This window comes from Asparagus officinalis, chromosome 7, assembly GCF_001876935.1.
Source record: "Asparagus officinalis chromosome 7, Aspof.V1, whole genome shotgun sequence".
NCBI lineage: Eukaryota > Viridiplantae > Streptophyta > Magnoliopsida > Asparagales > Asparagaceae > Asparagus > Asparagus officinalis.
This window is the reverse complement of record NC_033800.1, coordinates 120,920,173-120,933,452: the sequence shown is the minus strand read 5'-3', so window position 1 is coordinate 120,933,452 and position 13,280 is coordinate 120,920,173. Positions and strand designations below refer to the sequence as shown.

General features: G+C 39.2%; 1 protein-coding gene across 4 annotated transcripts in view; it reads right to left on the bottom strand.

The window, feature by feature from the left end:
• LOC109848622 (upstream activation factor subunit spp27-like) overlaps positions 1-12,811 on the bottom strand; it is a 34,348-nt gene extending 21,537 nt beyond the window's left edge. For all 4 annotated transcript variants that reach the window (XR_002248848.1, XM_020418229.1, XM_020418227.1 and 1 more), the window contains exon 1: positions 12,357-12,811. Coding sequence is in view for 3 of the 4 variants with exons in the window: in XM_020418229.1 (XP_020273818.1) it covers positions 12,357-12,688 (332 nt within the window). In the remaining variant the exon portion in view is untranslated. The remainder of the gene's footprint in view (positions 1-12,356) is intronic.

Sequence of the window (13,280 nt, the reverse complement as noted above, 5' to 3'; positions counted from 1 at the left end):
GACGGCATTGCTTTCCGTGTCTTAGCCGCACAAATATTCTTAATAGCCAAGATTAAGTTGTATGGACTACCACATGAGTCCAAAATAAGTGAGGTCACGGTGCCCTCCACAAGCCCTCTCGCGGCATTTCGCATGCCGAAGCATTATCGGTTTGATTTGGATTGATATTTTACGATCCCACTGATGTCGAAACGGGGAAGGGGGTCCATCGGTATATCCAGCGGCATCTAAATCGAACAACGTCACCGTTTCGCACAAATTCATTGATACTAGGTAGAAATTTAATCTAAACAGTTAATGTGCACAATGGATTTTAACAAATTATGCCAACGATAGTCATAAACAATCCCAATCTCAATTAATTTATCGCAATATTTTAATTATCACTTTTCGCAAGTTTCTAAGATCTCAATACCAAGTGTTAAGCAGTTACATGTTCAGATACTCTAACTCACTGCAATTATAATGTACGCCAGTGAATATAAGACGAGTTTAAGAGATGTATTATTCATGCAATTAACTAACAAAATAAAATTCACAGAAAAATAAGGGGACGAAAGAAAACGAAACCTTTATTGGTCTGAACAGAACTTGACCGTGAGAGGCCTATGAGTTGGCTGCGACGACAACGGTTGGAACTGAACGGCGATGATGAGGCTGGAGATCGAATGACGACGAGTGCGACAGTGTTAAACTGAATGACGACGCCGACGACGGTGTACCATGGGTGAGGACGTGCGATGTCCCTACGGGTAGTCGTCGTCGATGCAGGTGGCCGGGCGTAGGGACGATGACGGCAGCGGCTCTTCAAGACGAAATAAACGGCGGCTCGAAGAGTGGAGGACGGAGGCGAAAATCAAACAATTGTTGAGGTGGTTCTGACGCGCTTACGGAGCCGGGAACAAAACAGGCTTGCTTGAATGCTAGAAAGAGCAGGGGAGAGATCGGCAGCTTGGGAAAAGAAGGGTAGGGCAACGAAGCTGCTGAGCTATGAACAGAATAAACAGAAAAGAATAGAGTTTGCACAGCGATAGAAGAGAGGAACAGGTATTGGCCTTTAGGGTTTATACGATGCCTAAGGTTCTCACACCGCAAAATTAAGCCAAATCAAAATTTTTATTTCAATTTTTAATAATTCATTGATTTTCAATAGTCTCATTACAACCTATTTAATAAAAAAACTACGGTGCACACAACGTGCAATAAAAATAGAAACAAACAACAATCCCTCAATTCGCTCACTAAAATTAATACTTAAATTTCAAATTTTCAAATTTTCAAATTTTAAATTTTAAATTTTAAATTTAAAATTTAAATTCAAAATTCAAAAATATATAAACTAATCAAATATTGCTATTTCTTGTCCTCATTATTTCTCCCCGGATGGGAGAAAACTCGACTCCGTCGAGTTAGCTGCCCCAGAAACTGTCATCTTCAATATACTCTGTCTGCATCTTAATTTGCTGTCAGTTATTTTTCGTGCCATCTCAAATCATTAGACTAGATTGGCATTATAAATTCACCAATTCTAAAAGTATATCAACATTCACTGCCTTTGGTATATGGAGAATATATAGGAAGTGGAATTAGTGAAAGAAACTCTCATAATAATAGGTTAGGATCAGGCTTATATCAGTGGACTGCCACATAACATTGTGAACTGTTTTAATCACTCAATATTTAAAAATGAACTATGACCAAATCAATAAATGTTTCCATTAATTAGTTCAGAGTTGGAATAAGCTCGCATAAATATCATGTTAAATCTTAAAACAGCTATAAATAACTGTATTGGACAAGCTTCCAAACCATACTAAAATTATCAGCTTAATAGTTTTAAATTAGTCCGTGACTCAATACTATACATTTCAGTTAGCAATGTATTTATTCAATTAGACTCACTGATTCCGCCAATTATGATAATCACATGCAAAATAAAAAAATAATGTAAATCAAACTCAAATAAATTATGATGAAATGCCAGACTCAAAACAATTGTGATCAAATGCCCAGATGTAAACTCAACGAAGTGTCTAAAATGCATGGACGTCCTCTATCAAATGGAAATTAATTAGGTGTTCCTTCTGGTTAATATGATAACAAATTTCCTATTTTTGAGTGATAAGGAGGGAACGTACAAACACATGCATGACGGATGAGTTGTTTTTGCGTGTTCAACATGAGACGAGAATGCAAACACTCGCATCTCAAACTTATATCCATAATCACTATATATTCCCAAAAAGATCAGTGTATGTGTGAGGCTATCGGGACAATGCATGGAGGGTTTGACATTCTATATGGTTAGTATCTCACATGATGTCTCAATTTGCTGATTTAACTTCCATACAGATATCTGAGTGACTCACTTTAAGAACCAAATCAGGAATGTGCTTGGTGTTCAGTTGGTCCAAGAACTTCGTGAGGTAATATCAACAACGTTTAGTCACTGAAGTGAATTCAGGAGTTGGAGTCTTCAATTTTAGCGAACAGCTTCAGGGACAAAACATCACTGTGAACTCCATGATCAAATTGGTAGCTTGAAGAATAGTCGGAGTCTTGTCATTACATGAAAATTCAATTAACTTCACTCAATTGCTAGGGTTAGTTTCAGAATGAACGGAAGTTGCATTGTTCTTCGATTATACTATCATGGATTTTCTTTCGAGCTTAAATTCTGTCAAATTGACGGTTTGATTACGATTTCCTTAATAATAGATTTTGATTCCGTTGATAGGCGGCTTATTAATTTCTAAACTCTGAACGGAATTGTACAGACAAAAGAACATGGCTCATATCCTTGACATTGTAACACTGCATTATTAGGCTACAGTTTGGAGAGAGATATCTCTAACTTCTGCGCCCTTGGGATCGATTTCTTAGACTAGAAGAACTAGGGTTAGATCGACTCAGAGGGCTGGACTAGTATGTATTGGCACGAGAAGACTATGGAGGGATGATGTTAAAAATTTCTGGAGCCTATAAGATAATAGAATTGGGTTTATCTAAATCTTGAACTAAGGCGTAAGCTCTCTCAAAGGTGTTTACTCCTTTAGCAAAAGTTCGGTTTGAAGCGTCGCTTCTTAATCCAGCCTTTAAATTTTGATAAGACTTTATTGGTGCCTCTGATTCAATGGTGCTGCATCGATTTAAATAATTCATCAATTGAAGCAACTGTACTCTTTACAGATTTTGGTTCCAATGAAGTAAGACAATCGCACTTAATCTAGCAAATCTATAAATAAACGTGGCAGGAGATATTTCTGTTTCAGTTCGTCGGTCTTTCTCGCCCAAGTAAAAATTGATAACTCACTCTAATATGCCTTCAATCATTTCAATTGGACCAATATTGCGTAAGCTGGATCCACGTGAAGCTTCATTGTGCCAAACTGACTTTCTAGGAATTCGTCAGGGACATTAAATCGAAGTAGCGATCCTATGCTCTTCAGCCAGTCAAAGAAAATTTGTGGATCGAGCTTACCATCAAAGGTGGTGGATCAGGCACAAGTTGAGACGGCGGGTCGTATGAACGATGTTACTCATGACCTTACGGTGAGGTATCCATAGCCTTGACCTCGCTGACGGAGTTGTAACCCGCGTTTCTTCTAACTAGCACGTCTCTCTGTTGGTGTTATTCAGGCTCGCCGGTAGCTCTGCTCTCATTGTGTTAAGTTACTTATTTTAATCCGTTTAACTCAGCGATTTGCTTAACGTTGTTGGAGAATTCTGGATTTGTTACTGCTGGACATGCTTGACTCACTAGTTGACTCACTTGACTGCTCCTAAATTGATAGGGTAGACCTGTGTGAGTGGATTACACTAACTAAGATGAGATGAATGGTGCTGCACAAACAGTAAATGAGATGAAATGATAATTTTTTAATATCAAAATTAAAAAGACCTCAACTAATCTAAAATATAAAATAAAAATTTCCTACCCTAGAACCATTGCTCTTGATACCAAAATGATGCAAAAACGAGGGAGAGGGTCCATCGAAATCAACGCGATCTAAATCTGAACAACGCACCGTTCGCAAAATTCATGATCTTAGGTAGGAAAATTTATTTTATCTAAAACAGTTAATGTGACAAATGGATTTATTAACAAGATTGTGCAACAATAGTCATAAACAATCCCAATCTCGAATATTTAATCGCAAATATCAATAATATCATTTCGTAAGTTCTAGATCAATACAAGTAAGCACGTCACGATGTTCAGATACTCTCAACTCACAATTATAATGTACGCAGTGAATATAAGACGAGTTTAGAGATGTATTAATTCATGCCAATTATTACTAACAAAATTGAAATCAACAGAAAATAAGGGACGAAAAAAAACGAACTTCATTTGAGTCGAAACGACTCGGCGGTGAGAGACCTCTGTAGAGTTGCGTGCCAGACGATAACGGTGACTGAACGGCGATGATGAGGCGGAGATCCGATGACGACGAGTGCGACAGTGTTAAACTGATGACGACGCGGGTGACGGGATGAGGCGGTATGTGTGATGTTCCACGGCGTAGTCGTCAGGTCGTGATGCATGGTGGCGGTGCGTCGGGACCGAGGCGACAGCGCTGTCAGACGAAATAAACGGCGGCTCGAAGAGTGCTGAGGGAGGACGGAGGGAAATCAACGACTGTTGAGGTGGTTCTGACGGCTTACGAGGCCCAGGGAACAACGTTGCTTGAAGTAAAGGAGAGCCAGGGAGAGATCGACAGCTTGTGGAAGAGAAGGGGTCGGGGCAGCGAGGCTGGAGATGAACAAATGAACGGCTGAGAAAATAGAGGTTTTGAAGGCTAGAAGAAGGGACAGGTATTGGCTAGCCGGTTTTCACGCCTGAGGCCTAGGTTTCCACCCAAAATTTAAGTCAACTCAAATTTCATTTTAATTTTTCAATGAATTCATTGATTTTTAATAGTCTCATACAACCTTATTTATAAAAAACTACGTGCACACAACGATGCAATAAAAATATAAAACAAACAACAATCCTTCAAATCACTCAACTAAAATTTAAACTAAATTTTTAATTTAATTCAAATTTTTAAATTTTAAATTTTAAAATTCAAAATTTCAAAAAATATCAAACTAATCAAATATTGTTATTTCTTGTCCTCATTACCCACCTTTATGATGCACTTTTTCTTAGCTTCCACTTGGATAAATATTATTCTTGACTTCTCCTCGGTATTTCACGGCATTCAAGACATTGGTTTACCCTCACATATCGCCCATAAAATTAATGAAAAATGGACCTTCTTTGCTGAATCCTCTCATCATCACTACAAATGGAGACCCCTTTTGTCACCATGTGTCCCTAATGGGCTCCATCAATCTCTCTATGTGGAGTTTTCTTACGTTGTAATGATAGTAGATTCTTGTAAAATCTTTAACATAATATGGATTCCTTGTCAAGTTGAAGGACAATCCCTCGGTTGAAGAACATCTACAATCAATTCATCCTAATTCCTCCCTTGCTCCCAAGTTGAATGTTTGTTCCACAGGTATTAGACCCCCTCCTCCTCTTAGATTCACTTTCACGGAATCAGCATGCTTGCACTTGCACTTACACGGTTATTACTTGCAGTGCCAGATGGTAGCGCGAAAAACTGGCGTCTTAGGCCTAGAAGCCTCAAACAAAAAAAAAAAAAAAAAAATCCTCGCCTCCGCTTGACTCCAAGTCCTTTGAAACTCCTTTAGGTTTCGGGTGTTGACTTGGGAATACATCTGTAATTCAGTCCTGCTTTCCTCAACGAGGTGATTTTTAACTCGTTGAGTTGTGAACGGTTAAACTCCTCTGAATAATTTACATCATCAATCTCCAATTCTCTCCTGGCCGTTCCACCCTTTTTCTTCCAATTTGAAACATATTTTCAAAACGGATATTTATCATCTTGTTACTCCACTGCCACTAGAAACTCCCTTCTTGTTTCATTTCTCTAAATACAATAGCAATAACAGTAAATTAAAAAATTAATAGCCAAAATAGGAAACTGAATCCTAATTAACAATAAATTAAAAAATGCGAACCCTAATTAATTCAACAGTAAATTAATGAAACGCTAATTAATTAACGAGTAAATTAAACATAAAACAGTAAATTAAAATTGTTAAAAACAGTAAAATCTTTATATTTATATTCAGAGAGAGAAAAACGAGACAGATTCACAGAAGAGGACGAAAGTGAGCAGAAATCAGAAGAGAGGCTGAAGAGATTCGGGAGAGCAACGAAGAATCAAAGAGAGATCGGGAGATAGAGACGAAGAATTCAAGAGAGAGATCTGGCGGCGGAGAGAGCAGAGACGAAGAATCAGAGAGAGATCGGGAACGAAGAGGAGACTGACCTAGCGACGAGAGAGATCGAGAGATTCGAGGAGAGCGAGATGAAAGAAACAGAGAGGAGCAAGAAATCAAGAGGAGAGGACTGACCTAGCTGACGATGATGATCGAGGGAGACGAGGACGGAGGACGACGCAGGGACGAGCTGAGATTGCGATTTTGCTGACGAGGACGACGACTGAGACGAGCCGAGATTAGAGATGAGATCTGAGATTGTTGGGCCGGCGTTTCTTTTTTGTTTCGTGGGGAATCCAGCCCGATCGGGTGAGTGAAGAAATTAGACGTTTGGATTTGGGTTCGGGTTTTTCTTTTTTCGCCTTCTCAGCCGAGTTGTCGGGAACGAGTCCTTCAACTGTCGTCCGTGGAGCGATGTCGAAATGCGTTTGGGGCGTTGAGCGTGTTTGGCGGACTTGACCGGTGTTCGACGCTGCGACACGCGTGTCTTCCGTTCCGACCGCGTCGAACACGCGAACTCAAGACTTGTTCCGCGTATCTGTCGGTGCTGCATAACAATTCAACTACTAGCACCACGAGGAAATTTAGATTAGTAAAAAGCCAAAAAAAAAACATTAAATAAATATTTTTGGTCCGAATAAACATGTAGGTACAAAAAATTTCAACTGACAATTTTCTCATACTTGGAAAAAACAAAGAACAAATGTATCTCAAGCAACTCTATGTCTGGTTCAAGTATTGGATGATGTCATTTAAACTTTTTGCTAATGGGAAACAGTAAGAAAATTGTTCTTTTATACAGGTCAAGACGAATCAAGAAATATAAATTCAGAGGCACTGGTATGCAAATAACACTTTGTTGCCGTTATATACAATGTTACAGAAAGCGTAGCGCAGTCTAGGCGTTAGACTTATGCCTAGAGCCTAGGAAGCCTAAGTGGAAGCCTAGGCAGGGCCTAGCGCGTTCTCTATCTTTTAGTTTTAAATTAACATTTCTGAATAGTCAATGCTGATGTTATGGAAAGCTTTTAGCGCTGAACTGACACCTAGGTGGATTCTTAAGTGGTGATGGGAGGGGTTTTGCCTACACATTGGGAGGAGGTTAGAGGATGTGTCATAGTTGGAGGAGGATTGAAGGACTCGTGGAGGCTATAATTGAAGGAAATCACGATCAATACCTAAAACGTGCAATTCCATGGGAGGCAAAACCACCTAGGTACTATCAAAATCTAGAATGGATAGCCTTAGTACCGCCAGGCGCTAGTAGGTGTCGGCCAAAGATACCACCATAGACCTAGTGTTACGCCCTATTGTGGGCTAGGCGGAGCTTTCTTAAGTTGTGGTTATATAAATACTATGGTGTCAGCAGATATTCTGAAAGTATATAAAGAAGACCGGATAAACATACAGTGCGGATATTTTACTATGGTTTTAGGATTTAAAGCTCCCTCTTTGGTTCCTTGTCATCTCCAGTGTATTAAAGAACTGTACTTCTGAAAAAATTTAAGTAATTAGCATTGTCTCAAAAAGGTTCTAATAGGCTCTGCTCAAAACGCGTTTTGAAGCATTATATAATATATATATATATATAATTATATATATATATATATATATATATATATATATTATATATAGAGAGAGACGAGAGAGCAATATAGGGTATGCTTGGTAACCAAGCCCACAAAAGTATAGTGCTTGTAGTGATGCTGTTTCACATCCCCCTCCACTCATTTCAAATATGGGACCACATTCACATGGGTAGTGAGTGATGAGGATGTGACACATCACTACTAAGCATAAAAATTTCTATATCTGTGCTTGGTACCAAAAGCATACCATTTTTCTCATATATATATATTATATATAATATATTATATATATATTCTCTATATAATGGAAGAGGATCCAATATTCATTATTTCATGCCCTACCAGTAAAATTACTTGTATATTATTTAACACAGGAACAGGAGGATCCAAAGCGTTCATTAATTCATGCCTTTTTTTTTTTTCGATAAATACTCATTGCTAGCTTATTGATGTAGCACAGACGAAACTGCTAGCCGTTTAAAACCATTGCTGTTAGCTTATCTGTAGCTCAGACGGGATATTGTAGCATTTAAAAATGTTACTTGTAGACTTACAAAAATTGTACTTAAATACAATAAGATACTGGTCAGCAGAAATAAAAATAAGATCGGTGCTTTGCACGGGGTGCACACTAGTGTGTGTGTGTGTGTGTGTGTGTGTGCTAGCTTGGTATATATATATATATATATATTATATATTTATATTATATAATATATATATATATTAGTTGATCTTATGTCAACTGAAGTTAGACACCAATTTCCTTGTCCAGCAAAGTTTCTATCACTCATAATATATATAGTTGATCTTTATGTCAACTTAAGTGGACACCAATCATTTGTTCCACCAAAGTTCTATCCACTCATTTATTATGTATACAAAGACTCTTCATATCATTGCCAGAATTCCTAGGAAATATGAGTGGATAGAAACTTTGGTGGACCAATAACTTAATGTTGACATTAAGAATTGTTCTATATATATATATATTATATATATATATATATATATATATATAAAGAGAAGAGAGAGAGAATAAACTAGTACAACTTTATGTCAACTTAACAGCTGGACAAGAAGCCTTTAGTCTACCAAACTTTATATCCATCCATACTATATATAGTATTATATATATAATATATATATAATAGTCTCTTTCATATCTTGGCATGGATCCCTTAGGTATCCATCAATTTGGATAGAAAATTGTTGTGTGGATGGTCCACTTAATGTTGACATAAAATTTTCTCTCTTCTCTTCTCTCTCTCTAATATACTATATATATATATATATATTATGGATATGCTTAGTACCAAGCACAAGTTTTTTTGCTTGGTAGTGAGGTAGCATATTCCCCTCCACTCATTAAAATCGGGGCCCACATTCACATGGGCTGGGGAGTGGTTGGGAATTGGAATAAGTGGATGGGAATAGGACACCTCACTACCAAGCATAAAATTTGTGCTTAGTATCAAGCATACCCATTTTTCTCTATCTATATATATATATATAGTCTATATTGATAAAACTCTAATTTTTAAACTTTTCCAACTGAAGCTTATCCTTACACACAATTTGCGTTGTGCCTTGAGCTGGGATATACGCACTTCAGCATACAAACTTCCCAGACCATCCTGTTTATTTCCTTACTAGGTTAGTGACTGCCACCAACTGTGACCGCCAAGTGACTGCCACATTTAGCACGCATTTAGCACGACCCCTATTGTCCTTTATGATATCATGGGGCCTACTTTTTTATTTACCAGTATGCTCCTATAGGTGGTTTCACCAGGGAAACCCAAATTTTATCATGTTTACCAACAAAAAGAACAATAACCCTCCCTCTGTTGCCATCTACCATGTCCGCCAATAGTGCAGATTAGGTATCCATTTCAACTTCACTTTTCATTTCTCATCCTCTCTTCAACTTCTCCACTAGCATTCAAGCATAAGTTTTTCGGCCTGTTGCAGTTAATGTAAGCTTGACAAGCAAGATTACAACAATGAGGATTGCAGACCTTCTAGTTACAAGTGAGAATTGATAGTTTCCCTGTTACCATGGTGAATGTTGAAGCTTGTGAAATTGCAGTGAGGTTGTCAACACAATTAGCATTTTCCTGATTATTGTCTAGTATCTTGTTATTATCCTCTTAATTTATTCTCTATTTCAGTACTAAGAAATAGATTGATACTCAGCAGTCTTTTCCACACTAAAATGATCTAACCCATTCAAGTTTTGATCTAATCCATTTGATGATATAAGCTACAATGGACATAATTACACGAAAACAAAACAAGTATCTGGAAAATAGAAGTAGAAACATCCTCATGAGATTTTCACTGGCAAAACTCAATGAAAGTCACACTTACCTGCGGACAGGAAGTAGGGAGAAAGGAAAGAGAGGGAGGTAAAGGGAGAAGGAGGGCAGAGACTCTGAAACCTTAGCTTCCTCATCTTGATTCTAACCATCTATAACTTATATGCTGACCTATTCTCTTAGGGAGCGTTTGGCAACCGTGGAGTTTTTGTCGTTTCTATTTTTATTTTTAACAAAAACAATAAAACGCGTTTAGCAACCGGGACGTTTTTTTGACTTGCCCCTTTACAAAATTCAAAAAATAAACATTTTTCTCTAAACACCAAAAAGGTGTTTTAAGATTCCGTTTTTTCATCTAAGTCGCCATCGCCCCTGCCTGTCGCTCGCCGTAGGCGCCCCCCCACCCGCTCGTCCCGGCCCGCCGCTCGCCGCCTCTACGCCCACCCGGGCAGCAGGCACGTCATCCGCAATCGCCCTGCCGCCTGCCCGCCGTTGATGTCAGCCGCCGCTTAGCGACTAGTCAGCCTCGCGCCCCTGCCCGGCTGACATCAGCCGCCTTATCATCCGGGCCGCCCATCGTCGGCCTACCGCCACTTGCCTGGCCCGCCTCCTTATCTCCGCCGCCCGCCCCTTACACCCGCCACCGTTCCTATCTTCTCACCAGGCTAACCTAGCCACCGGCCCGCTTACCGATCCGCCTACCGACCATCCGCCGAGCACCGCGCCGGCGACGCGCTCGTCGTCTGCCCCGCCGCTCCACCCGCTCGTCGCCCGCCACCCGCCCGTCGCTCGCCCATCGCCGGCTGTCGGCAGCCGACGGTCGTCGTCTGGTTAGTCCCGCTCGTCCGCCCGCCGCCCGTGCCACCCGCCAGTCAGCCGTCGCTGCTTTGACCTGCTCACTGACCACGACCGCCGGGACGCGTCTGTCTTGACCGCGCTCCCGTCGCGCCGTCCGCCGGCCGGCCGCCACCGTTTTATAAATAATAACTATAAATGGTGTTTTCAAAACATATTTGAAAAAAAAAACCATGGCATTATGTTTTTCTAAAAAACACAACAAAAACAAACACCTCGATTACCAAACACACCCTTAAATTTTCATCCTAAAAGATGTATGGTGCATCGAAGAGAAAATGGAAGTGTCCTAGAAATGAAATGCGTAAGTACTCTATTTGTCTTATGTAGAAGAAATTGTCCTATCTACCTATATTTTATGTTGTAAAAGCCAAGGAAAGTGGAGTTGGGGTGATCTGCATGTCAATCAAACACAACAGTGTCTCTAGTGCAAGCATTCTTTACGTAAAAATCCTAACCTAGCTCCTATGAGCCTTAAATTGTAAATACTATGATGTCTTCGCCCCCCGAAAGTTACTGAATCGAATGAGCATCTATCCTCCTTTCTCTCTCTTCTTCTCTATAATCTATTTGTATATATAAAGTAAAGAGAGAAAATGCTATTGTAACATTCCTCTTTGTTCTATTTAAGACATACATATTATTTATCGAAACTAATATTACGCATGATTCCTACTACATATCAAAGTTCAAAGGGGTGCCTGATGTATCACTTCTTCCTCTAATTAAGACTATGTTCGAAACATCATTTCATCCTACACATGTAATGCAGCTGGCAAACTAAGCTTAAACTATAGTTTCAAGAGTATCACAGATCATTCTAATGGGAAAAGGTAGAAGTCTGCAAGTTTAGTTCATATCTCTAATAATCATCTAACCAAGTACGTTGGAAACACCATTACATCCATAAACATGTAATGCATCTGGCAACGTAAACTTAAACTAAAGAATTTCAGAGTATCATAGGCCATCAAAATGGAAAAAGGCAAAAAGTCTGCAGGTCTAGTTCATAACTTCATTAATCATAAAACCAACTATTTGTGCACCTCAGACAATAATCACCTGTTCTCACAATGGTTAGAATTAACCTTAATTTGACAAATTTAAAATTTTTTAGAAAAGTTACATATTTACAGTTCAAAATAAAATCCTTTTGTTTCACCTCAACCATACATAGTAACTAATCACAGCCACTCCCAAATTCCACCAGAATGCACAAAACTTAAACATGCATATGACCTAGAACCCAAATTAGGGGAAACGAAACCCTAATTTGAAAGAAAACTGAGCTCACCTTCGCTTTCTGCTTCTCCCTCCATTGCTCCTCTCCTCTTCCTCCTCCTCATCTTCCTCGTCTTCTTCTTCCTCCTCCTCCTCCTCTTCCTTCACTCCATTCTCCTCCTCATCATTCTCCTCCTCCTTCTCTTCTTCTTCCTTCTTCTCGTTCTCGAGCTCGCTCAAGAACAGATCGACCTGCTCCCTGATGAAGGCCTTCTTCTCGCTGAGATCGACATTGAAGTCCGCCTCCAGCTGGCGGCGGACGGCGCCGGTGGTGGTCGTCGTGTTGAGATCGGAGGCCCGAAGGAACGATCGCAGGCGATCCACGAGCTCGCCATCTGAAACCATTTGGAATTTCTTCTCCGGATTTTCTTCTGATTGTTTGCCAATTTCGTCAAGTTTTCAGAGAGCAACTTTTGCTCGGTTTCAGGGGTTCTTGCTATATCGGAAATAAAAATGCATTTTTTCCCTTTTTTTCCTTTTTTTTAAATAATTTATTGCGGTTAATAAATTATGAACGGATATAGGGGTAGGATTGTAATTAGAGGAAGTCATTTCTTCGGTAGCGGCGGCGTTTCTCGTGAATAACGTGCGAGTGTACGGACACGATGGATCCTGACCGTCGGATTAGAACTTGCTGTTCGATTTTTTTACTTACTTTTTCTTTAGTTCTTTTTTTTATAATTTGTTTTGATAAATTGGCTAAATAGGGTTATTGGTTGGGACAAGTTGGGGCTAAGTATGATAATTATTCTAGTGGAACAAATTTATCCCTTCGGGATATTTTTAAGTAGTGTAAAGTGAGACAATTTAGGATAATGGAACAATTTAAAGCTTTGATTTGACAATTCATGTGAGATAATTGATGATATGTCACCCTATTAAAATACAATATTTATCTATCAATTAAGTCTAAATTAATTTAACTAATTGGTTTAGC